This window comes from Rhinolophus sinicus, chromosome 6, assembly GCF_057876585.1.
Source record: "Rhinolophus sinicus isolate RSI-liver-muscle chromosome 6, RSI-T2T, whole genome shotgun sequence".
Lineage (NCBI taxonomy): Eukaryota > Metazoa > Chordata > Mammalia > Chiroptera > Rhinolophidae > Rhinolophus > Rhinolophus sinicus.
In genome coordinates this window covers 31,116,139-31,142,718 of record NC_142506.1, presented here as the reverse complement: position 1 = coordinate 31,142,718, position 26,580 = coordinate 31,116,139, and the positions used below count along the sequence as shown (strand labels likewise).

General features: G+C 35.9%; 1 protein-coding gene across 1 annotated transcript in view; it reads right to left on the bottom strand.

Annotated features, from left to right (window-relative positions):
- Positions 1 to 26,580, bottom strand: part of RGS22 (regulator of G protein signaling 22) — a 174,521-nt gene that overhangs the window by 136,359 nt on the left and 11,582 nt on the right. Inside the window, exons 3-4 of the mRNA XM_074316672.2 lie at positions 21,539 to 21,601; positions 8,103 to 8,324 (exon numbers count right to left, since the gene is read on the bottom strand). Coding sequence (XP_074172773.2) covers positions 8,103 to 8,324; positions 21,539 to 21,601 — 285 coding nt within the window. The remainder of the gene's footprint in view (positions 1 to 8,102; positions 8,325 to 21,538; positions 21,602 to 26,580) is intronic.

Sequence of the window (26,580 nt, the reverse complement as noted above, 5' to 3'; positions counted from 1 at the left end):
TGTATTTTAAAAGATTTTTATTAAAATATAGCTAATATACAATATTATATTAGTCTCAGGTGTACGTCATAGTTATTCAACTGTACCCACCTAGCACTATACAGAGTTATTACCACATTATGGATTATATTCCCTCTGCTAAAGAAATGATCACCAAGATAAGTCCGGCATAGTATTTAGACATTTATATAATTTAGGAAGTAATCCCCTGACTAGTACGACCTGGCACGACATATAGTTATTATATTATTGATTATATTCCCTATACCTTATATCCCATGACGATTTTGTAATTACCAATTTGTATTTCTTAATCCCTTCACCTTTTTCACCTTTCCCAACACCCCATCTAGCACCCTGCTAGATCTAGTAATCTAGTACCCATCTGACACCATACAGTTATTACAATCTATATTATTGACTATTCTTTATGCTATACCCTACATCCCCATGACTACTGCATAACCACAAATTTGTACTTTTTTTTTTTTACAGTGGTGAAAGAGCAGTTTATTAGAAGCGGAAACACACTCCAAAGAGATAGGAGTAGGCCTGAGCAAAAGTGGCTCAAAAGGTGCACAAATTTGTACTTCTTAATCCCTCCCCCTTTTCACCCATCTCCACCCCACCCCATTTGGCAACCATCAAAATGGTCTCTGAATCTGTGACTTTATTTTTGTTTTGTTTGTTTGTTTATTTTGTTTTTTAGATTCCACATATAAGTGAAACCATAAGACATTTGTCTTTTGCTGTTTTACTTATTACACTAAGCACAGTACCCTCACAGATGGCAAGAGTTCCTTTTTATAGCTGAGTAATATTCCATTGTATATATGTACCACCTCTTCTTTAGCCATTCATCCATTCAAGGACACACACCCAGGTTGCCTTCATATCTTGGCTTAAGTAAATAATACTGCAATAAACATATGGATGAGCATGTCCCCTCGAAGTAGCATTTTGGGTTTGTTCAAATAAATACCCAGAAGTGGGATTACTAGGTCCTTCTTTATCTCTTGTTATAGTCTTTATTTTGAAGTGTATTTTGTCTAGTATAAGTGTTGCTACCCTAGCTGTTTGTTTTCATTTTCATGAAATATCTTTTCCATCCCTTTACTTTCGGTCTGTGTGTGTCATTCTTTCTTTTTTTTTTTTAATTAAAGTTTATTGGAGTGACAATTGTTAGCAAAGTTACATAGGTTTCAGGTGTACAGTTCTATAATACATCACCTATATATCACATTGTGTGCTCACCACCCAGAGTCAGTTCTCCTTCCATCACCATATATTTGATCCCCTTTACCCTCATCTACCATCCCCCTCCTTTACCCTCTGGTAGCCACTAAACTATTGTCTGTGTCTATGAGTTTTGTTTCTTCATTTGTTTTTCTTGTTCATTTGTTCTTTTCAGTTTTATATACCACATATCAGTGAAATCACATGGTTCTCTACTTTTTCTGTCTGGTTGGATCTTGAGATTATAATGCGTGTGTCTTTCAATCTGAAGTGCACCTCTTGTAGGCAGCATATGTAAGGGTCTTGTTTTCTTTTCCATTCAGCCGTCCTATCCTTTGATTGGAGAATTTAATCCATTTCCATTGAAAGTAATTGTTAGTAGGTATGTAGTTTTTGCCATTTTATTATTCATATTTTTAATTTTTTTTCATCTTAAAAAAGTCCCTCTAAGATTCCTTGTAATACTGGCTTGGTGGCGATGAACTCCTTTAGCTTTTTCTTGTCTGAGAGGCTCTTTATCTGTCCTTTGATTCTAAATGACAGCTTTGCTGGGTAGAATAATCTTGGTTGTAGTTCCCAGCTTTTCATCACTGTGAATATGTCCTGACAATCTCTTCTGGCCTGCAAAGTTTCTGTTGAGAAATCAGGTGATAGTCTTATGGGGGCTCCCTTGTAGGTAACTAACTGCTTTTCTCTTGCTGCTTTTAAGATTCTTTCTTTGTCTTTAACCTTTGGCATTTTAATAATGATGTGTCTTAGTGTTGGCCTCTTTTGGTTCATCTTGTTTGGGATTCTCTGCTCTTTCTGGGCTTGTATATCTATTTCCTTCACCAGATTAGGGAAGTTTTCTGTCATTATTTCTTCAAATAGGTTTTCAATTCCTTGCTTTCTCTCTTTTCCTTTTCGTACCCTTATAATGTGAATATTGGTGCACTTGATGTTGTCCCAGAGGCCCCTTAAACTCTCCTCAATGTTTTGGATTCTTTTTTCTTTTTCTGTTCTGATAGCGTGTTTTCTGATACCTTATCTTCTATATTGCTGGTTTAATTCTCTGCTTCATCTAATCTACTATTGATTCCCTGTATTCTTCATTTCTGTTATTGTATTCTTTATTTCTGACTGGTTCTTAACTATGTTTTCTATCTCCATTTTTATGTTTCCTATCTCTTTGTTGAAGTTCTCCCTGAGGTGATTGATCATCCTTATAACCAGCATTTGGAACTCTGCTTCTGGTAGATTGTTTGTCTCCATTTTGTTTAGTTTTTTTTCTGGAACTTTGTTCTGTTTTTATTTTGAACATGTTTCTTTGTCTCCCCATTTTGGCTGCCTCCCTGTGTTTGTTTCTATGAATTGGGTAGTGCTGCTATGCCTCCAAGTCTTAGTAGAGTGGCCTTATGTAGTAGGTGTGCTGTGGAACTCAGTGGCGCGTCTTCCTGGTCACTTGAGCCATGTACTTCAGGTGTGTCCCTTGTGTGGGTTGTGTGTGCTGTCCTCTTGTACTTGAATCTTGGTTGCTATTTGCACATCAATAGGAGGGACTGACCCTCAGGCTCATTGGTTGTGAGGACTGGCCATTACTACAGTGGAGGAGTTGTGGTGCAGGGGCTGACCCAACAGAGCAGGATTTGCCTCAGCAGGGCTCTGGTGCCTGCCCAATCCACCCCTTGTGTGCATTGTTCTTGGAGGCAGCTGGGTGATGCTCTAGCTATTCAAAGCAGACCACTGGAGGCACCAGCTGAGGATCACCTTGGAGGGGATTCCCTGCTGGTCAAGTCCAGACAAAGCCTGCACCCCACCCAGAGCCATCTGGCAGGAGCCACAAAGAAATCCGCAGATGACTGCTGTTCATGCTATGCTTGGAAGTGCCTCGAAATGTCACACTGTGAACCAAGGCTGGCCTGTCACTAGTCCTGAGCTTAGGGCTGCTCAGCCATAGGTACAGGACATGCTTAAGCCAGATGCTGCTTGTCCGGTTCTACAAAACTCTTTGGGAGATGGTAGGAAAGTCTGCAGCATGAGCTAAGGCAGGCAGTTTATATGAAAAAGCCAGTGGAAGTGGCTTTGGTGTGCCCAAAAGTTGGGCAGGGTAGGGTGGGGTTTCGAATCGCCAACCCAATGCAGAGACTTAGATAAGGCAGCCACCTGTGTCTGAACACTGGGGAGAGGGAGCACTAAACAAAGTAACAATGGCCTCAGCCAGTTTCTCCATCCAGGAGAAAGCTGCCCCTCCAGCCTTCATCCCAAGCTAGACAACTCAGCCCCCCACCATATGAACCTGCTGCCTTCCCAGCTGCTGCCCCAGCAATGGAACTCACAGTAAGTCTGCACACAGTCCCTTTAAGAGAAATGGCTGGGACTCCAGCTGCCCTCTGTCTCACTCAGTCACAATCTTCGCTGGTTTTCACAACCAGGAATTATGGGGACGTCTCTCCCTAGCGCTGGAATCCTGGGTTGGGGATGGGCTGGGACCTCTCATTCCTCCAGGGTGAGGCAGACCTCCACAGCTGAGCTATCCCTCCCAATTTTTAACTGCCACACACGGTTGTGGGACCAACCCTTTCCATATCTCTGCCCCTCTGATCAGTCTCAAGGTGGCTTCTTCTGTATATCCTTAGTTATAAGACTTCTGTGCAGCTAGATAGCAGGTGAATCTCAATGATGATTGTTCTGTAGTTTAATTGCAATTTTAATGTGATCATTAGAGGAGGTGAGCACGGGGTTTACCTACTCTGCCTTCTTGACTGGAAAATCTTATTGTTGATTTTTAAGAGATTTTTTTGTGTATTTTGGATAATAGTCCTTTACCAGATGGGTCTTTTGCAAATATTTTCTTCAAGTCAGTGGGTTGTCTTCTAATTCTCTTGGTATTGTCCTTTGCAGAGCAGAAGTTTTAAATTTTAATGAAGTCCAGCTTATCAATGACTTATTTTATGGATCAAGTCTTTAGTATTGTATGTAAAAATTACCACATGTTTAGTGCTAGGATTTCTTCTAGGATTTCATCTAGATTTTCTTCTATATTATTATCTAGGATTTTTATAGTTTTGTGTTTTATATCTAGGACTATGACCCATTTTCAATTAATTTTTGTGAAAGGTATAAGGTCTGTGTGTAGGTACACTTTTTTCTTTTTTTTGCATGTGGATGTCCAGTTGTTCCAACACCGTTTGCTGAAGTGACTATCTTCTCTCCACTGTATTGCCTTTGCTCCTTTGTCAAAGATCAGTTGACTATATTTATGGGGGTCTATTTCTGGGCTCTCTATTCTGTTCCACTGATCTATTTGTTTATTCTTTCACCAATACCATACTGTCTTGATTAGTGTAGCTTCATGTCTTGAAGTTGGGTGGCATCAGCCTTCCAACTCTTTTGACTTTCCACATAAACTTTAGAATCAGTTAGTCGACATCCATAAAATAACTTAATGAGATTTTGATTGGGATTGCATTGAATCTATAGATCAAGAAGTGACATATTGACAATATTGAGTGTGCTTATCCATGAACATGGAATAATCGCCATTTATTTAGTTTTTCTTTGATTTTATTCACCAGTTTTATAGTTTTCCTCATATAGATCTTATAAATATTTCATTAGATTTATACCTAAGTATTTCATTCTGGGGGGTGCTAATGATATTATGTTTATTATTATGGTAAACGGTATTATTACGATAAATGGTATTGTATTTTAAATTTCAAATTTTACTTCTTCATTGTTAGTATATAAAAAAGCAATTGACATTAGTATATTAACCTTGTATATTATAATCTTGCTATAATTGCTTATTAGTTACAGGAAGGTTTTTTTTATCAATTCTTTCAGATTTTATATATAATGTCATCTGTGAAGAAAGGCAGTTTTTTGTCTTCTTTCCCAATCTGTATACCTTTATTTTTTTTCTTTCCTTATTGCATTAGCAAACACTTCCATTACAATGCTGAAAATGAGTGGTGACAGGAGACATCCTTGTCTTGTATCTGATCTTAGTGGGAAAATTTGAGTTTCTCATCTTTAAGTATAATGTAGGAAGATTTTAAACTATGAATCCAATGTCTTTAATAGATTTAGGACTATTCACATTATATATACTTTCTTGAGTGAGCATTGGTAATTTGAAACTTTCAAAGAATATGTCCATTTCATTTAAATTGTTGATTTTATGGACATAAACTTATTTGTAAAATTCTTTTATTTTCCTTTGAATGTCTGTAATATCTGTAGTGATGTACCCTCCTACATTGTGATATTAATCATTTCTATCTTCTTTCATTTTTTTCTTCATCAATCTGGCTAAAAGTTTATTGATTTCATTGATTATTTTTCAAAGAACTAACCTTTACTTTTATTGATTTTCTTTCTTGTTTTTGTTTTCAGTTTTATTAATTGTGTTCTTTATTTATTTATTTACTTTGGGCTTAATTTTCTTTTTCTAGTTTATTGAGGTGGAAGCTGAGATAATTAATTTGAAATAGTTAGTCTTTTCTAATATAAGCACTTAATGCTATAAATTTATCTCCAAGGACTTATTTAGCTGTGTCCCACAAATTTTGTTATGTGTATATAAATTTTTATTCAATTGAACATAATTTCTCATTTCCCTTGGGACTTACTTACTCTTTGACCTATAGGCTAGTTAGAAGTGTGTTGTTTAATTAAACATCTAGGGATTTTCCAGGTATCTTTCTATTACTGATTTATAGTTTAATTTTGTTATGGTCAGAGAACAAATTTTGCATGGTTTCATATCTTTTAATCTTGTTGAAATTTATTTTATAACCCTGAATATACTCTATTTTTGGTAAATATTCCAAGTATCCTTGAAAAAGAATGTGTGCTTTGCAGTTGTGGCATGAAATGTTCTATAAACATCAATTAGATTGACTTGGTTGCTAGTGTTGTGCAGCTCTTCTATATCCTTACTGATTTTCTATTTTTTCTATACATTACCAGGAGAGCAGTTTTTAAGTCTCCAACTATAACTGTGGATTTGTCTACTTCTACTTTCAGTGTTATCAGCTTTTGTTTCATTCTGAAGCTCTGTTATTAAGTGCATACTTATTACAAATTGTTATGAGTTCTTGGTGAATTTCTTTATCACTATGGAATGTCCCTCTTTCTCCATAGTCAGATTTCTTTTTCTGAAGTCTACTTTATCTGATATTAATATAGCCACTCCAGCCTTCTGTCTTTAAATTAATAATTATATGGTATATCTTTTCCCATTATTTTACTTCTAACCTATTTATATAATATATTTAAGGTGGGTTTCTTATAATCAGAAAATAGTTGGGTCTTTCTTTTTTATCCCATTTGACTCTGATTTTAATTGGGGTGTTTAGGTCATTTAAATTTAACATAATTCTTTATATATATAATGTGCTACTAATTATTGATGTGGTTTGCTTAAATTCTACTATCTTATTTTCTAAGTGTTCTATGTATGCTTTCTTCCTTTTTTCCCCTCATTTTCTGTTTTTGTTTTGAGCATTCCCTTTTATCTCCACTATTATTATATTATTTATACTTCTTTCTAAAACATTTTTAAAATTGTTTCCCTACCGTTTACAATAATTTAATTAATATCTTCAAAGTACTTTTAAATATATCAAATAAAGCCACCTAGATCTTTCTTGAGAAATGTATCAAAACACAAAACTCAAGAAGCTCCTTGTATACAAGTATCTAGTTATTATGTTGTACACCTGAAACTAATATAATGTTATGTCAATTATACCTCAGTAAAATAAAAAAAAAGCTCCTAAATAGCTCTGGTTTAACAATAAAAAAATAAGTTACAAAGACCTCCACGAACTAAAAAGTTTCTATTCACTGAAGAAAGTGAATAAACCGATAAATAAAATTGTCACACTTAGTGAAAAATCTTTTTAACTAACAATTTATATAGTGTTATATAGTTCAGAATCTACTTCCTTGTTTCAACTTTAAAATAATGCTGTAACACTTATTATTACTACTAATTTTAGTTTTGGTATTTATAAAATATATTCATCGTCATCATCATTATTATTGTATTTAATTTTATGGAAGTAATTAAGAAAGAGAAATATGTTTGAATTCAGTGCTCTTTCAAGGTGCCGTTGAAAAAAAGGAACTGAAGAACTATCAGGCTGGAAAACAGCTGTCTTAAGTGTTAAACATAAGTTGGCCTAGTTCTAGCACACATTGTAAATTAATGAAAAACAGTATTGTTAAATATTCCTTACTATTTTCATTTGATCCACACAACAAACCTAAGTAGTAGGTAGTAAAAGCATCATTTGATAGATGATGAAAATGAGGTTCACTGAAATGACTTGTTCAAGAACACAGGGCTAGTAAGTTGAAGAGTCAACATAAGAACCCAGGGGTTTTTTTCTTGTCCCCCGCCCCCACCTCATGCTAAGGAGACAAAAATCCAGAAATTAAGAGTAGAATTTAAAGCCAAGTTAGTCAGAGCTACACAATGTAACTTGAAGGTCAGAAATCTCAATTCCCAACTTCTTGATAAGATAAAACCCAAATGAATTAAATTCATGGCACACCCACATTTTCTAGAATGTATCTAAACTACAAAGTAAAGGATACACACATATTTATACTGCCCAAAATTAACCTGATATTTTAAACATTCAAAGTAAATTATATAAACTTTTGCAAATTGATAATCAAACATTGACAAAACTGGTAGACTAAGTTGGCCATTTAATAAGATTATATAGCAGCTAACAAATAATATATGTAAGCATCATAAAATTTAATAAATATAGTTAAATGTCAGTAAGGGAAACACAAGGAACCTCATGTCAATCTCACCTAACGCTTTATCTATCTAGCAAGGTATAATCTCAAGTATACTTTCTTACCATAATATTGTAGTTGATATTAATGGTCTCATCTTCATAGGGGGCATTCTTTCCAACAGGTTTAACATCATTCTTTCTTTTCCTTACAACATCATAGATGGGATTTCGAGGTTGCTGGTTTTGTAGAATTTTTTTCAGTTGCTTTTCCAGAAGTTGTGGAGCATTGTTAACTACTTCAAAAACTCCATAATCCACATTAAATCTAATTGCCTCTGTAAAGGTCTGCAAAATAAATTGTGGAAACATGTCCTTAAATTTTTAAAAACCAGAAACTCACTGTCTCCAGAAGACTTGATACTTACACATATGCATATATACGCACACAAAGTTTTGTGTTTTTAATCACTACCTCTCTTCCCTTTAGGAGCTTTGAAATCCATTGACTATAGGTAAGGGAACCCACTGAATCCTTCCTTCCCAATTTACTTACACACTGAAATAAGTGTCAGAGTATATTACAACAGAAATTCCCTTTGCATAAACGTCTACCTCTGTGTTTCTTTGGAACTGGAAAGAAATACACACCTGGTCTCTATGAAACAATGTTATTCTCTTAAAAGGGGGTGGATTACTAGGGAAGAATGAGTTAAAGAAGAAGAAATAACACTCCTGTTATTTTTTTCATCCCCAGGAGACAATGAAAGCTAAAGTATCCCTTGTCCAAAAGGAGAAAACTAAGTACAATGTGTTCTTCATTTACTGCTATTTCAACACCATTCCTCTCACTGTGACAAAAAAAAAAAAAAAAAAAAAAAAGAAGAAGAAGAAGAAAGAAAGAAAGAAAATAACATTTCTGAGCTTTTCTCAGTAATTACTAAATGCTGCCAACTTTCATTTAAAGTCAGACAGTTAATATACAAATCAGGAGTCTTGAGTTTGCCAGTTTGCCAATAAGTAGCACTGTGACTTTGGGTAAATCATTGAACATGTTTGGGTCCTCTATTTCCATAATAAGTAAATGGTGAATTAGCTGCATCTTTTCCCATTTTGCCCTCCAAATCTAAAATTAGGTCACATATTCAGAGCATTCATTTATTTTAGGATACCTTCAGTGAAATGCCTATTCATGTAGATTAATTTACATATTTTTAACCAGGTGGTAAAAGACATTAAGCCCTTCCCCTGGGATCAGTCACTGTCCTAAGGACAGCATCAGTTCTTTCAAGTTTTACTAAGAAATTGCTAGATACGAGGTGTGATCAAACAACATGGTGACTATAAATTTAAAAAAATTATCATAAAGGACACATTGCCATTAATCCCCCTCAAAATACTCCCCCTCACTTCAAACACACTTATCCCATCGTTATTGCCACTTTCTGAAGCAGTTCTGGAAGTCCTTTTTCATGTCTTTAGTTGCACTGTCGTGGTTGCCTTAATGTCCTGAATCATTTTAACTTTGGGGAAGAACCAGAAGTCGCCTGGTGCCAGATCTGGTGAATAATGTGGATGAGGACACACTGTAATGTTTTTATTTGACAGAAATTGCCGTATACCAGAAGTGATGTGTGACACTGAGACTTTCCATTGTGATCACAAAATAGCAAGAATGCTGCTTCCCAGTGCCGTCCAAAGGAAAGGCAGGGATCTTCAATATCGGAAGTGGCACATCGATCCTTAGTAACAGTGTGTGACAAGTTTCAACTTGTTCGGTGCAGTCAGTCGTGTGTGAGCTACGGTTGAGAGAAGGTGTGTTTTTAAAGTGTGCCATAAATCATCCTCCACCATGACAACGCTCCGTGTCACATATCACTTTTGGTATATGGCAATTTCTGTCAAATAAAAACATTATGGTGTCTCTCCATCCACCTTTTTCATCAGATCTGGCACCTTGTGACTTCTGGCTCTTCCCCAAAGTCAAAATGATTCAGGACATCAAGGCAGTGACGATAGTGCAACTAAAGATACGAAACAGAACTTCGAGAACTGCTTCAGAAAGTGGCAAGAATGATGGGATAAGTGTGATTGAAGCTGGGTGGGGGAGGGGGTATTTTGAGGGGGATTAATGGAATGTGTCTCTTACTGTAATAAATTTTTTAAAATTTATACATTGATCATATTGTTTGATCATACCTTATATATTATATAGGTAAAATATAATGAATGGCAGGATGTTGGAAAGTTGGAGCTAGAAATATAAGTATATATGTATAAGTACCCTTATGTGTGTTTATTTATTTTAATGTCAGATAATATCACATCTCTAAAGTCTGACTGTCTCTCCTTCTACGGAATTTAAAGTGCACAGACAATAGAATTCAATATGAATGTCAGTCCACAGTTCAAAAGACCTCAGGGCTAAGACTTGCCCTCAAAATGACAAGTATAGCTCAATGGATAAGTGACAGTAATTAGCAGTGAATTGTATATAATATTTCTTCAATAAATACATTTTGTTGGTTTCCCACTGTATCTGTCTTTGAAATATGATATTCAAACAGGCATCTCTTGCTGAAAAGTCAAATATTATCTCTGAATTATACTATCACTAGACTAAATAGATAAATGAGTCTGCTGATATCAGAGACCAGATTCATCTGGTTGGAGAAAGGAACTGAACTAAATTGGGGAGAATGAACATCAAATATTAACTGGGGGTGGGGAAATAGAGCAGTATAATGTGAAAGACCATCTGGAAAAGATTTCTTCTAGTTCTGAATATCCATGGAAAAAGAGAACAAGCTTGATCTTTATTTATTGTTTTCCTTTCTTTTTTCTGCCTTCTACTCTCACACCTGGTAGCCAGAGGAACACAAAGCTGTGATAAAATCCAAAGCAAAGAATGCCAACTAGTTCTATGTACAAATAAAATATTTTCTGTTAATCAAGTAAAAAGAAAATTAGAGGGACTGTGACACTGAGACCCTCAGTAGCCAATATTAATTAGTAGTAAATAGTTAAGGCACAGTTGGTAGAAATAACAGGAGTGATCAGAACTCCTGTTTACTGAACATCTATCTACCATGTGCCAGGCATGTGCCAGACACTTTAAATGCACTGTCTTGAATCCTTCCACATTCCTGAAATAACTCTGTACAAAAAATGGATGCTCAGGATGGTTATGTGATTGGCCATTGTCTCAGAGCTATAAAGTGCTACGTAGATCAAGACTATAGAAACAAGTCTATATGTTCCAAGAGAAAGCACATTTCCCTTCCTTTACTATATTGCCTCACATATGATAGAACTAGCATGTTCTGACCACCTTCTCTATGCCAGGCGCTATGCTAAGTAACAACCCTGTGAAGTTAGTGGAGCTGGGATTCAAACCCAAGGTGTTTTGATCTCAAAGCTTGTGCTCTGGTTTTACCAGTAAAGAGAGAGGCATGAAGCAGCATGATATGTGTGGGTAGTTTTAAGCAGTTCAATGCAGTTGGAATAGAGCTAGAACAATTTATAAGTGGAAGACTTTAAGGAACAGGGAGAAAAGACGACGTAGATGAGGTAGATAGGACCAGATCACGGAAAGCTTTACATGCCATTTTAAGGAATAATATAGTCTGATTTGTATTTCAGGAAGATTCTCCTAGTAGCAGTCTGGAGTTTTGCTTGCTGGCTCATGAGCTGGTGAGATAAGTTGCCCATACCCCACAAGAAGAGCCATCAGCACGCTCTTGGGAGGTTGGCTGTTACCTCAGAGCTACGGCTATCACAACCAGGTTTAGTGTGGTAATTGTCAACTCTCTGGATGGGTTACTGTCCGCATCACACATAAGGGCCAGGGCAAGTGTTAAGGCAGATAGGTAGCAATTACTTCTATCTTCAACTTACAGAGGACAACTGCAGCTGAGAAAGGTTAAACGATGTCTTCATGGCTTTACAGCAAGTCCCCTAATGAGCTTACTACAGAACTCTGGATTCATGACTCCAAAACTGCTTTAAACTTAGAATCAAAACATAATTTCAGTGGGGCTTTCAGTGGATGCTGCAGACTGGCTCACTCACGATCCATTCCAACCTCCTTAAATGCAAAGTCTCGACAACTACAAACTTATCCAGACTCCCTTGGAACTACGGTTTCACGTGTGATTTAGGTTCTGCTACTCATATGCACTCACAAAAATACTTGAATTCTGATCTGAGTTAAGTTGGGAAAGAGGCAGGGAATATCCATTCTTGGGAAGAAAACCTGAAGGGTGTAAACACATGAAAATGAGGAGAGGAAATGGTCAAAAAGAAGTACTTTACAAAAAAAAAGAAAGATAACAAAAGGAAAACTATAATTAATTGTGTTTATGATAATATGACATGAAATGTTCCTATTTATAAAAAAAGAAATGTAGCTATATGATATGTTAAAATATTTACAGTTTTTGAACTTAAGAATTTATCTGCATGTAATTAAAATGAGATAGAGTCTTTGCCAAAGGTAAATAAGTGGTTTCCTATTTAAAAAGCCATGAGTTAGAGTAGATCTCTGACGGTCCTTAATAGCACTATGAGTCTTAGTTTATAAAAGTGGCAAATAACTGATTCAAAGCTTCTCCTAGTTCACTAATTTCAAAAACAACAAAACTTTTGAATGCCCAAGTGCCAATTATTATCTAAGCAAAGAGGATACAAGACGAATTAAACATTGTTTCTGGCCTTTAAGAAATAAGTATGTGGTCGTTAATTTTCCTTGTAATAAAGAGTCAACAAAATACTGAAATAAATTAAAATCAGTGTGACATGCAAATGTTAAAGGGGAAATCTAGTAGTAATACTAGAATATTATATGTAGTTTAGTTATTGTACTTTAAAAGGGATTTGGTTAAACTAGAATCTATCTAGAAAAGGATAAGCAAAATGAGTAAATGGAAGAAATGTTGAGTAAATTACTTCTCTGAACCTTATCATATGAGGGGTTTTAATTAAGGTGCTTGATACTCCATCAGTCCATGATTGTCTCTCCAGGAAAAAAGAGCTTCTATCTCCTGTTCTCTAATAAGATCACCCAACTCCACTGTTCCTTTGTTAGTTCATTCACTTATTCAATAAGTATTTATTCAACCCTTATTAAATGAGATATTGTGATTGATGATATATTGCTACATTCAGTGAGCCAAACCAGACCATCCTCCACAAAACTCCAACTGAAATGAATGGATCTGGCCTCAGAGTATGCTGACCTAACAGAAGAAGAAAGATATGTAAATATTAGGTTGGTGCAAAAGTAATTGTAGTTTTTGCAATTATTTGTATTCTTTTAAACCACAATTACTTTTGCACAACCTAATACATAGAGGCAACAAATATTCACTGAATGGACCCTACAGTCAGCACATAGGTGAGACCATATTTAGTCAAAATTATCCCTTTAAACCCTTGAAAACACCCATAAAGTACAATGTTGGCCTATCTCTCAAGAAGTTGATCACAGCCACTTTTTCCTCTGGTAGTGGAATGGGTCACTAATTCTTCAATTAGGGACCAGATGAAGTAAGTGGTGGGCTATGCTTTAAGCTCATCTGATACAGAAATATGTATGTTTAATACTAGAATCACCCTCCACATAAGAACACTATAGTGTGAGAGACAAGAAGGATGAGACCCACCGAGGGAATGGCAGCTCCTCATCTTCTATCTCACACCCTCTTCAGGAGTTCACGGATTGGTATGTGTGTGTTTATAAGTTGGTACAACAGACGAAATCAACCTCACTCTTTATACCACTCTCGTTCTCCATAGAGCCTGAGTAATTGAGTAATAACGCATGTATGTTGCATCTCCACTTACACACATACCGTAGTAGCTACAATAGAAGTATGTACAGAGTAGAGTAATCACACAGAAAAAATTCATTAACTAGGGCCGGCCCGGTGGCTCAGGCAGTTGGAGCTCCGTGCTCCTAACTCCGAAGGCTGCTGGTTGGATTCCCACATGGGCCAGTGGGCTCTCAACCACAAGGCTGTTGGTTGGATTCCTCAAGTCCCCCAAGGGATGGTGGGCTGCGTTCCCTGCAACTAGCAACTGGCAACTGTACCTGGAGCTGAACAGCACCCTCCACAACTAAGATTGAAAGGACAACAACTTGACTTGGAAAAAAGTCCTGGAAGTGCACACTGTTCCCCAACAAAGTCCTATTTCCCTTCCCCAATAAAAATCTTTAAAAAAAAAATTCATTACCTATCTTCAGGAAATTAAGGAAGTTGTATAGAGAAATTTGGGTCTTGAAGAATGAACTGGGATTCTCATCTGAGAGACAAGGGAGAGAATGGAATTCCACAAAAGAAATAGCAAATGCATCAAGACACAGGAGCAAAAAAGTATAGGTCACCTCTGATGAACTGCAAGCAGTTTGACCTTGCTGAAGCTTAACATTCAAGGGGAGAATAACAGAATACAAGCCTAGAGAGAGAGGCAGAGGACGAGTGCTATTATATGCTATAACTCTCAACTTACTCTCTTGAATCAGTGGTTCTCAAGAGGGTGGTGCCTGGACCAGCGGCAGCAGCGTCACCTGGGAACGTGTTAGAGACGTGAATTCTCAGGCCCCTCCCTATAAGCAGAAACTCTGGGGGTGGGGCCGTATTGTGTTTAACAAACCCTCAGGTGATTCTGATGCACACTCCAGTCTTAGAATCATTGCCTGACGAGGAGCCAGTGAAGAGTTTCCAGATGGGGAAAGACAGCGTCCAGGTTAAGACAAACTTCAAAGCCTACATTGTGTCGGTTACTTCACGCTGAGGCTCATGTGTATTTATATCTTGGGAGGAGGGAGGATAGTCACCTATATTTTACACACGGGAGAAAGACCTTGATCTTTAATTATTACTCAAAGTCCTGTTGTCTGCTTAAAAAGAATCTCTTTCACACATCAAGTCCTTTGTACCATTTCTAAGCTTATCTACAAAACTCCCAAAATTAGTGTAGTGTGTGGCAATAAATGACATGTCAGGTGGGGGAGATAGAAGTAAATGATGTAGGAAGCCCCCCCCCCCCCTCCGAAAGCTGAGTAGCCTGACAGAGAACACTCAGCTTTTAATCCTCTGACAGGGAAAGATCTGCCGTTTGAGCCTCAAACCCGTCCTCCTCAAGTCATTACAAACTGCTCTTTCCCTTACTTAATTGTATTATTTCAAGGGTATCATTTTCTAAATGTTCTAAAACGAATTGACCTGAAGGTGGTGAAAGCTAACTTTGTAGTACCAGTCATCCGTGTGCGAAAAATATTTTCACAGAGAAAGTAAATGCAGGGAAATATTTTTACCATAATAAATTGCTGGTTCCACATTTCTTTGAAAAGAGGAGGAAAAAAAATCCCTGTGAATAATTAGTGATGTGCTTAAACTGCCAGCCCAGCACCACTGAAACTTACCGGGTGCCAAATTATTTAGCTGAACAGTATTTAAATTAAAAACTAATGACTAGGATAATTTAATACATGTTCATCTCTGGTCCAAATCTGTCTCTACTAATTGAGCTCCAAAAGCTATATTTTAAACATTCATCCTAGTCAGTGAATGCAAAACATCTGAATACTTGAACATAACAAGTCAGTTACCAATAACAACTTCTTTTAATCTAAATTTTATTGTCACTTTAGATGCTTAACTATAAACTATTTACTGGACATATTCACCAATGAGGTGAAAGGAATAATGTGCCACATGAAATGCACAGAAAATATCCTTAGTTAATAAAATGAGTAACATTAGTCATTTGAGTGCTTTATGTTTGAGTTACAAGGCTTACCACTCATAGGTATAACTACTGAACTAAGCATTACTACCGAGAGCCCCATCAACACCTTTAAAATTCAATCTCTGAGTATTCAAATTTTGGCACGGGATGACCCAAGCCCTTCATCTTCCTTCTCCAAATCTATACCCTCTCTTTTTTTTCTCTCTCACCCCTTACCAAGCAATCCATCTAACATATAATTCCTTCATAAAGTTATAAGAAATTATAATAGTTTACAGATTAAAAAAACTGTGGAGAATCAGTCCAAAAAAAGAAGTTATGGTAATATTCCAAAGGCACATAGCTAAGCATGGTCTGGCAAACACATGACATACCTATCCTTGCAAAGAGGGTATAGAACAGGCCACCCCTTCAGCTTCTGCAAAACATAAATGTCACAAACATTCAAAACCACCCACAGAGGACCAACTTAAATCTGTATGTGGGCTCATCTACTCAATCCCACAACAGTCACTGAGCATAAAACACACAAAACAAAACCAAAAGGAAAAAAAATGTTTTCACACTATAGCACAGAAGAAAACTTAATAAGCAAACACTTGTCCATAAAGAGTTGACAGCAAGAAACCTCCCAGACACCACATGAAAATAATATCTGAATGTGAGCCTGGCACCAGAACAAACAGAATGAAGTTATGAAAGCTAGGATTTGGAAAGTGCCATAATTATTTATAATAGCAGCAACTGTCCTGGATTCCCCTCATCAAAAAATAACATGGAGGCAGGCTACCAGCCATCAATTTCTGGATCTTAAAATGTGTCCCAAGGGTGTAATGGTGTAATGGAAAGAAATAGTGTAGGAGCCAGAAAGCCTGATTTCTAGGCCCATTTCTGCCACAATCCAGTTATGGGACCTTGAGCATGTCACTACAGAAGTGGAAGAAGTTTCAGAAGTCTCAGAAATCTAGATGACCTAAGGGCCCTTTTAGATTGAGAATGTTAATATATATCTACACTCTCAGACTCAGAATGTTGAGGTTTTTTGGGGGGGCAGGGAGAAGGGAGGAATAAGAAAAGAATATTAGAAGGTTTATTTGTTTATTTCAAAGATCTTACATGGAAGATGAAGAAATAAAAACAGAATCATCCTTAAGAAGCTTTGGGAGATACAGAAAAAAGGGACCTATTCTTGGTCCCAGGAAAGTTACAGTGTAGCTCTTGAAATGAAATAAAGAGACAAAAAGGAATTAATCATATTTTCTTCAGTTGGAAAAGTCTAATCTCCTACTCAATACATATATGCCCTATAAAATATTCCCCAAATGGAATGCAGACTGGTGCAGCCATTATGGAAGGCAGTGTGGAGGTTCCTCAAAAAATTACGAATAGAATTGCCATATGACCCAGCAATCCCTCTCCTGGGTATCTACCCAAAAAATCTGAAAACATTTATAGATAAAGACACGTGTGCTCCAATATTCATTGCAGCTTTGTTTACGGTGGCCAAGACATGGAAACAACCAAAATGTCCTTCAATAGATGAATGGATAAAGAAGTTGTGGTATATATACACAATGGAATACTATTTGGCGGTAAGAAAAGATGATATAGGAACATTTGTGACAACATGGATGGATCTTGAGAGTGTAATGCTGAGCGAAATAAGTCAGACAGAAAAAGCAGAGAACAATGTGATTTCACTGATATGTGGTATATAAACCAAAAACAACAAAAGAACAAGACAAACAAATGAGAAACAGAAACTCATAGACACAGACAATAGTTTAGTGGTTACCAGAGGGTAAGGGGAGTGGGGGTGGGAGATGAGGGTAAGGGGGATCAAATATATGGTGATGGAAGGAGAACTGACTCTGGGTGGTGAACACACAATAGGATTTATAGATGATGTAATACAGAATTGTACATCTGAAATCTATGTATTTTTACTAACAATTGTCACCCCAATAAATTAAAAAAAAAAAAATTCCCCAAATGGTTTCTCAACTTATACCTGAATATCTCCAATCACAGGGAGTTTACTCCTTCACAAGCTAACCCACTCTATTGTTAGAAAACAAACTTTAAACATCTTTCTTCCAGTGAGTAAAAATCAATTTCCTCATAAATGCTGGCCCTGATTCTGCTTCCTAGCTTCACAGAATATTTTAACCTCTCTTCCACTATCAGATCTTCAAATATTTGGAAAGAGCTGCTCCACTCCAACCCCTCTACCCATTCCCCAGCCAGGCTCAATACCCACACATCTTTCACCTGTTCCTCATCTGACATGGTTTCAAGAGCATTCATTAGCTGAGTCTCCCCGAATCTGGTTTGGCAGAGTAACTCTTAATATATGGCACCAAGAATGGAACACAACATTCCAAATGTGATCTGACAATCATATCTGGTTCAAAAAAACACTTATTGAGTAACATGTATGCTTCAGACTAATATTTTTCTTGATTTTAACTATACTTTTATTAACGCACCCTAACACCACATTAGCTTTGTTTGTTTTAGCCCATTTCAGATGACCATGATAAAAATGAGATCAGATTCTGTCACCCAAACTATCAGTTTATTCCTCTGCTGCCAGTTCTAGTCATTACAGTGTAGTAGGAACAGCTTTTGAGCCACGTGGACCTGGGTGGACCCTGTCACTTATTAGCTGAGCGACCGTAAGTTGGAAAAACACTGGTTCATGTACAGTGTTGCATTCAAGTCTCTGATAAAATCATTTTTTAAAAGTCAAAGCCAATGACAGATTTGTATGGCACAGAAGATTATCCTCTAGGCTGACAATGATCTACCAATCTACTTAAAGAGTGATTGCTCCTCATGTTTCAGGAATGGAAAATGAGATGGTCTAGTTATTGAAGGAAAAGGAAAGAGAAGCATTACTTCTGGGCCAGGCACTTATTATACATCACCTCATTTCATAACAATCTTGTAAGATAGTTATACTGTTTTCACACAGAAAAACCAAAGAATTAAGGAATTAAGGAGTGTAGCTAAGATCACAAGAGTAATAAAAGGAAGAGCTGGGCTCACACACAGTTCTGTCTCATTCCTGTAACTAACCAATGCACTGGACGACTTCAGCACAGGAAGAATAGGTGTGGTCAAGGTGGGTGGGGGTAGGAGGATGGAGGCAGGAAAGAGTGACAGGCACAAGTAGTATGAAACTAGAGACAATGCTAGAAAGGTTAGGTGCCAAATTACAAGGGGTCTTGAATTCCATACTTAGGAATTTAGACTTCAATCTGTCTGGCTATTAAGAGTCAATCCCTACTGGCTATGGATAGTGAACCCATTCAAATATTTGAAAACTAATTTCATAGACAATAATAAGGGATTTAGAGACCAAAAAAAGCAGCATAAGCGGAGCATTTGCTGGGTATGTTGCTTTAGATAAGGTTGGGAGGGAAAGATCTGTGAACAGAAGGGATTTAAATCAGGGAGAAAGTGATACAGACATCTCAGGGAAGAGTATTCCAGGCTGAAAGGCCCTTGAGTACACTGGGCATATTCATGTTTGAGAAACATGAAGAAGGCCAGTTAGAGGGAAAAAAATTAACAAGGGAAAGAGGAGTAGGAAATAAAGATCAACAAATTGCAAGAGCCAAATCACATAGGATTTTGGATTTCATTCTTAGTGTAATGAGAAGACACTAAACAGAGTTTTGAACAGGAAGTAACATGATTCAATTTACTATTACTATTATTATTATTATTATTATTATTATTTGAAATAATAATACATTACATTTATGGTTCTCTAAAATACCAGTCCATAACTATACAAGAAATTAGTTTGGCATACTTATTCTCAGTAAACCCATGCTGGCTTGTAATTCTTAGCTAAGTGCACATAAACCAAACATTACTAATCTGTTCTAGAATCTTGCCAGGAACTTGGTTTAGGATCTATCGTTCCTTCTACTCCCTGCCTCCAAATTCTTTTTGGAAACCTGTGACATTTCCTCTTGTCCCATCTTGTGGCATGAAGCATGAGCAGTTTATAGGTAGACTGTGTGGTACTAAATGTAGATGCAAAGGAGTGGGGAGATAGAAAAAGATACAGAGAGAGAGAGAGAGAGAGAGAGAGAGAGAGAGAGAGAGAGAGAGAGAGAGAGGAGGAGGGAGGGAGGGAAAAGGGGGGAAGGAGGGAGACAAAGAGAGAAAAGGAGAGAAAGAGGGAGGGAGGGAGAGAGGGAGGGAAGGAGAGAGCAGAAGGGTCTAGAGAGACAGAAGAGGGGAGAAGTGGCACAGGTGAAGTGCGTGGGACATATAAAGGGGTCAAACTGCAGGTGTCTGCTGGGGTGCTGGGTGGAATGAAAAACATGATTGCATAGACAGAGTTCAACAGAAATCACCCTCTTGTCATTTCACCTAAAGCCTGAAAGAAAACATACAAAAATGGTAATATCTATTCTAACTAGATGGCAAGGTTATGGCTCAATTTTTCTCACATGTTAGGTAAATTTTTTATACCATTGTTATATTACTTCTATAATTTAAAATAGATTTTTAAAAAAGAAAGTTAGGCAGGGGAATTTATTTTCTGAAGCAAGTGAAAGTCAAGATAATCATAAATCTTGAGACAATGAAATGTAACTCTTGAGAAACTGAAATCAGACCCAATATAGGGATTTTTTTCTTTTTAAAATTTCACAAAAAATTTCGATTTTTGGAGGCAGAATAGAGAATGCAGAGCCTAGAGGAAAGACTGCATAATCAGAAGAGCAAAATTCGGACCATTTTGTGACACTGCTGGGTTTTTTGTAATACACAACTGGACAATGAAAGTTGAAGAATCAAACCAAACAAGAACCCCCAAGGTATCCTGTAATGTCACTCAGGCCTGTTGCTGGAAAGGGATAGGGCGGTTTGGTGTCTCAACCTAACCCTCATAATGCTTTCAGAGACCTAGCTGTGCCAAATGGAGGTAAAAGAACAAATTCTTCTGGAAAAAAAAATTTCACAAACCAAACATGCATGCATAGATACACATATCTATAGAAAAACTAATCTAGGTAAGAAAGTGAAGCTAGTACTTTCCGTTCAAAAGACATTTTCAGTGGTTAGGCTTTAAGAAATTTCACATTTTATGGTCCACTACCTTTAAAATTACTTGTGACATTTTTTATTTTCCAAATTTTGCCATGTAAATATTTTAATGAAAAAGTTGTCATGTTTTAATAACAATAATAATAAAAAACTTTTACCTAACTTTCTTTTATCTGACATTCCTGATTAACTGTATTTATGTACACTATAAGAGTTTTTATGCATCTCCATTTCATTTTCCCCAAACCCTTCAATGCTTTATCAATCACTGTCATCTAAGACTGAAAAATCTATTATTTGGCATCCATTAAGATTATATATGTCTTATTTACTACCGATATAAAAACTCCAGTTGCCTTAAACACAAATTCCACTTTAATATCTATCCAAGAGGATGACAATAATTGCCTAGAAACAAGAAATTCAGTTTCTTAAATTTTCTCATATTCTGTTCCTATCAATCACCTCTGTTCAAAGCCTAAAATAGTGCCAAATATAATTGTATCAGATTTTGTACAGAATGCTTTTGATGGTAAGAAAAATTCCAGCTTTCTTCAATAAAAATAATTCCAAAATACGACTCAAATCCAAGTGATTAACTCCATAAAAAGATACAAACTTTATCCAAATGCCTTAATATTTTTAAAAATATTATCCGTGATAAATTTGTCTCACGATAATCAGTGATTACAATATTTTGCTTTGCTAATATAGTCAACAGAACATAATAATATACTCACTGGAAGGCTTAGGAATTCATTAAAGTAGTCCACAAGGAAATTATCTGTTGCCAAAGAATCTTCCTGCAAAAATATAAAAACACAAAAACACAATATTATGCTTATACTAATATGTTTTAAAACATGTCAATATTATCCTCTAATTCTGCTAGCAATAGATTATATATAAATCTTTAAATCTTTTTTAGTTGGTCAACAGTGAATTCTCACTGTAAACAGAACACAGTGCTACAATCTCTGGAAGGAAGAAATATGAAAATAGAATGAAGCATTTTCTTTCATACTTTTAAAAGAGCTTGCCACTGTACTTAGCTAAAAAAACAGAACACGTGAAAAATATGGCACACTTAAATGAAACAGCAACAAATACAAAATACTACACATGATAAATTTCCCACAGACTTACTAAAATATGTATTTCATAAAGATACAGGCAGAGTCAATAAAGCCAGAACCACTGTTTAGGGTTAAAATGAAATTCAGAATGTAAATTTCTTAAATTGCCTAATGGAAGTGATAAGCAAAATAAAGAAAATATTCTAATGCTTCCCCCTCAGAAAGAAATACAGTTTTAGTAATCTGGGTCCTGCTTAACTTTTGCATGAAGAGACTTTGACAATGTATGTGTTCTAAGCATAAAGATTGTATACATTTTTCCATAACTATTTCATCCCCCACATAGTCATTTTAAAGTTGGCAAAATTGGAAAGCCACTGCCAAGAGCAAATTCTCTCTTCCAAATAAAACACCTTATTTTATTAGTAATTGTTTCCATTGTGTCAAAAGCACATCATGGCATACTCTGTTACATAGTACATGTGTTTATTTTGTTATTCATAATTATATTTCAATTTCCCAAATCTAACATGAAAGTTGACAATATGACACAATGCTATTATTTCCATATGGCTGATTATTTTCTTTTTATACTGGCCAATATTTTAAAATGTGTTGAAGTATAGTGTGGAAATATAAGGAAGATACTATAGTATATTAACACCTACTTTGGAAAATACAGAGGGTGCCAAAAAAAAGTATACACATTTTAAGAAAGGAAAAACACCATCAAAATTGTACCATTCAATACACACAGATAACAAAAGATTAATACAAGTCAACTTCGACTTCTGCGATTACAAGAGGTGCTCAAAGTGGTTACTTACCATCAGTGTAATTTTAATACAGTTTTTTTCCTTTCTTAAAAATGTGTATACATTTTTTTGGCACCCTCTGTAGATTTTCAGGGTAACTTTTTAAGTAATTGCAGAATCGGAATTGAGTTACAAACAATCACTTACAGGATTTATATCAAGGAACTTACTGAAAATCTGAACTGATTAAAATAACAATAACAACAAATTTAGGTTCTCATAAATCTACCACCTTCATAGTGGCACGTTAGTAATATACTCTCAAAATTCTGATAGGCAAAGTCTAATAAAGCAGAATAAGGTAGATAATATTTGGTGACAGTTATAAAGCAAACAACCTTTCAAATTTTACCTTTCAAAGTTCCTTTTATTTTCTGGATTTTATTTAGTGAACTGCCTACTTTCTGCTAATTCTTAGGAGAAATCAGTTGAATTCAGTAAATATTTTTACGATCTTTGCAGTACAAGGCATTGTGCTAAAAAATAGGTGGCCAAATTTTGCACTACTGGGCTCATGACCAAAAGTCCATATATGGAAAGGGTGAGTATAAACGAATAACAGTAGTGGAGTACTGTTAGTTTTGCTAAAATAGGCATTTTATTTTTAATTTTCAGCTATAAAACAGAATGTATATTTCAGCGAGTCAAGCAGAACTAACTATTGCCTAGAATTTGGTAAGCCACATTGCCAGAAATTTCTATATAATCCTCAAATTCATATATTCATTTATAGATACCTCACACATCTAAAAGACTCTAACTCAACATGTTCCAAACTACCTGTGATGAAGCACCTGTTGTTATGTTTTGTCCCTAATTCATTTCAGATAATTTTTGTAAAATACAATTAAGAACTAGAAAATGAAATAAAACATATACATAATACAAGCCCAATTTTTTATTATTAAATTCTATAGATATAAACATAGTCTGTCAAATTACCATAAAATTTCTAAATGTTTCCTCTCGATTTCTGAACTCATCTCAATATGGACTAGTAAGAGTCCCCGGTGGGACCAGTCTGCAGACCCTAACCAAGAAGCACTGCGCTACTCCTTGGAAGCTTTCAGCTTCCTCAGGTCCTCCTGAAACCAAACCACACTCATAGAGCATTTCCTTGGCATTCATTCACATCCTCAGGTTTGCACTAACAACCATGGAAACTTAAAGTATTATTCAAATATATCGAAATCTGTATTTGTTTTCTGAAATTGTAACTTAGTTTCTACCAATTGTAAACATTAGCACTTCCGCTGTATCAGTGAAGGTCTGCAGCGTAAATAAGTATAGTCTACAAATGCCATCTGCTCAATCCTCTCATCACACTTTAATGGGAAGACCTTCATTTCTCTAAATAAATGAGCATATTTTCCCATTGCATTTTTTCCTAGTTCAGTCTGTTCAGATACCGTGTTACATCAGTAACAAAGTCTTGTGAAGCAATGAAGATCCGATAAACACTTTAGTTGCAAAAGTCTTCAATTAAAAAAGAAAAAATTTAAAGCCCTTGATCTGAAGAAGCACCTCAGTCACTCTCAACAAGTTTCCACAATCCAGTCACATGGTTATGTTAAAATGAACTAAGTTGCCATATTTGGGTTTAAGATCTTCCAAATAACCAATATACTGGTGATGGTTAATGGTACAATCAAGAAGAAGACTGAGTTACAATCAATTCCTCCATTACATCAGTCCATGAACCTGACTGCAAAATTTGCAACCCAGATTCTCTGCCGAATGATGCAATGGAAGGTAGAAACATTTTTTCAGAGTTGAATACTTTCTTGAAACCTGTTTTTTCATGTTTTACAGGTGTGCCATCTGTGAAAGTGAAGTCAGCTTTTCCGTTTTTGGTCTAAACTTCTCAAATGTCTTCCTGAAAGAGGGTTAAGCAAAATAGTTTATATGTACTTGCTAACTATGGTAGGTAAAAATTGTTTTGCTTAAAAAGTTATTTTACTGCACCCTCAAATCAGATAAACTATAATTACTTCACAACTGTTAAAAAGGATATTCAAAAAAGACCTTATAAACAAGGAAGAGGAAATAAGATAAATACAAACAAAAACCACAGTCCAAGAAAAAAATATAATAGGTGCCACAAGAAAATTACAATATAAACAATTTTCTCCCAAAGGAGAGAGAGAGATTATCTGGTAGGAGGAATCAGAAGAGATTCAAATGGGAAAATGGCATTTGAAATGCATTTCAAATAACTTTAAATTCTATGAAAGCAAAGCACAGTAAAGATGGTTATAGTTATCTAATGGCAGAAGTAGAAAAACAATCCAAGTTTCCAACTTCCTTTCAATCCATTCACACATTAAACCAAAGCCATTCATCTAACTTCCAATGTGGAATCCTAAACTGTCACACTTTAGACTGGGAATGCTATCATCAATCAGGGGATAGGATAGATCAAATTTCCAAAATTATATTGATTTTTGCTTCCTTTTCCTAAAATACATAAAAGTTCTTTCTTTTCTCCTTTCTAAAACAAGCCAGTTGCTAGACCAGAGCTTCCCACCAGGTGTACAATGACACAAAGAGGTGTGCAGAAAATGGAATTGAATGGGTCAAGTGAAAGTGGACCTCATCAACCTTTAAGGCAATCAGGCACAGCACAGATGGCTGGAGCTCTCAGGATAGTGATCTCTGGTTATGAGCAATCTTGTTTGGGACTCCCCAGATCCAAATCCCTCCCCTAGAGACAGAGATTTATGAGCCTCATACCATGCCCATTGCTCCTTTGTAGACACTGAGCATAGCCAGGGAGTTGCTCAAGCCCTTGCATATAGATTTATTGGCTAGCTACAGGACATACCACTGCCCCATAAAAGTGCTGGAGGAGTTTCCATTTGAGATGTCCAAGAAGACAGTGCACAATCAAAGGTGCTAACAGCTTGGTAAGGGGAGGGGATAGATCCTGGAAGGCTACAGGTGACAGCCCCAAATCTACCTTCACATGTAGCAGATATTTCTTTTGCCAGCAACTGATGGATCCAAGCTAAGTTACAAGGTCATTGATAGAAAAATGTATGCATATACTGTAATAAGAGTTTCACCATTATTTTGAAATAGTTTATTGATTAATGTGAAATATTTTATTGATTTCTAAATCTATTTGCTTATCCTAATTTTAACATTGTATTTGTTATTTAAAAAAGAACTCTTAAATTTTAATTTTAACTCTTAGAAACTTAAGTGGTTATAAAAATACTCTAAAAAATTTTAATACCTATTGAGTGATACAGTTTCTCACCAGTAGAGAATATTCAAGGATTTTTAAAGATCACCATTAAAAAAATCTTGATTAGGAATTGTATATAGTCACTTCAAGCATAAAATCTGATATTTAAAAGTTATATATTTATGTATAACTCTAAGAATGTTACTGCAGAACTCACAACAACCACGTGTACATTTAAAATATTAACAATAATAAGAAAGGTCCTTGTCTCATGTATGGTTTAGTTTCCTTTAATTGCAGCAGCACATAAAAGCAAACAGCAGTGACTTTCCAGGGATTATCCGTTATGTCCTACAGTTTTTCTTCTGGGAACTTACAGTGTCCGTAGAGATAGAAGAGCCAAGCATACAGATAACTATAAGACTAGGAGAGTTTTGCATTTCATTTAGTACATGTGTTCATGGAGTGAAAAATAAAATAATAAAATATCAACAGTAATAAACATCAGTTTTTAACTGCTTACTAGAAAAAGTTATGTGCATCCAAAAAGGAAATTAAGAAAAAATTTCATTTACAATAGAATCAAAAGGAATTACTTAACCAAGGAGGCAAAGACTTGTATAATGAAAACTATAGAACAATGCTGAAAGAAATTAAAGAAGACATCAATAAATAGAAAGACATACCATGTTCATGGATTG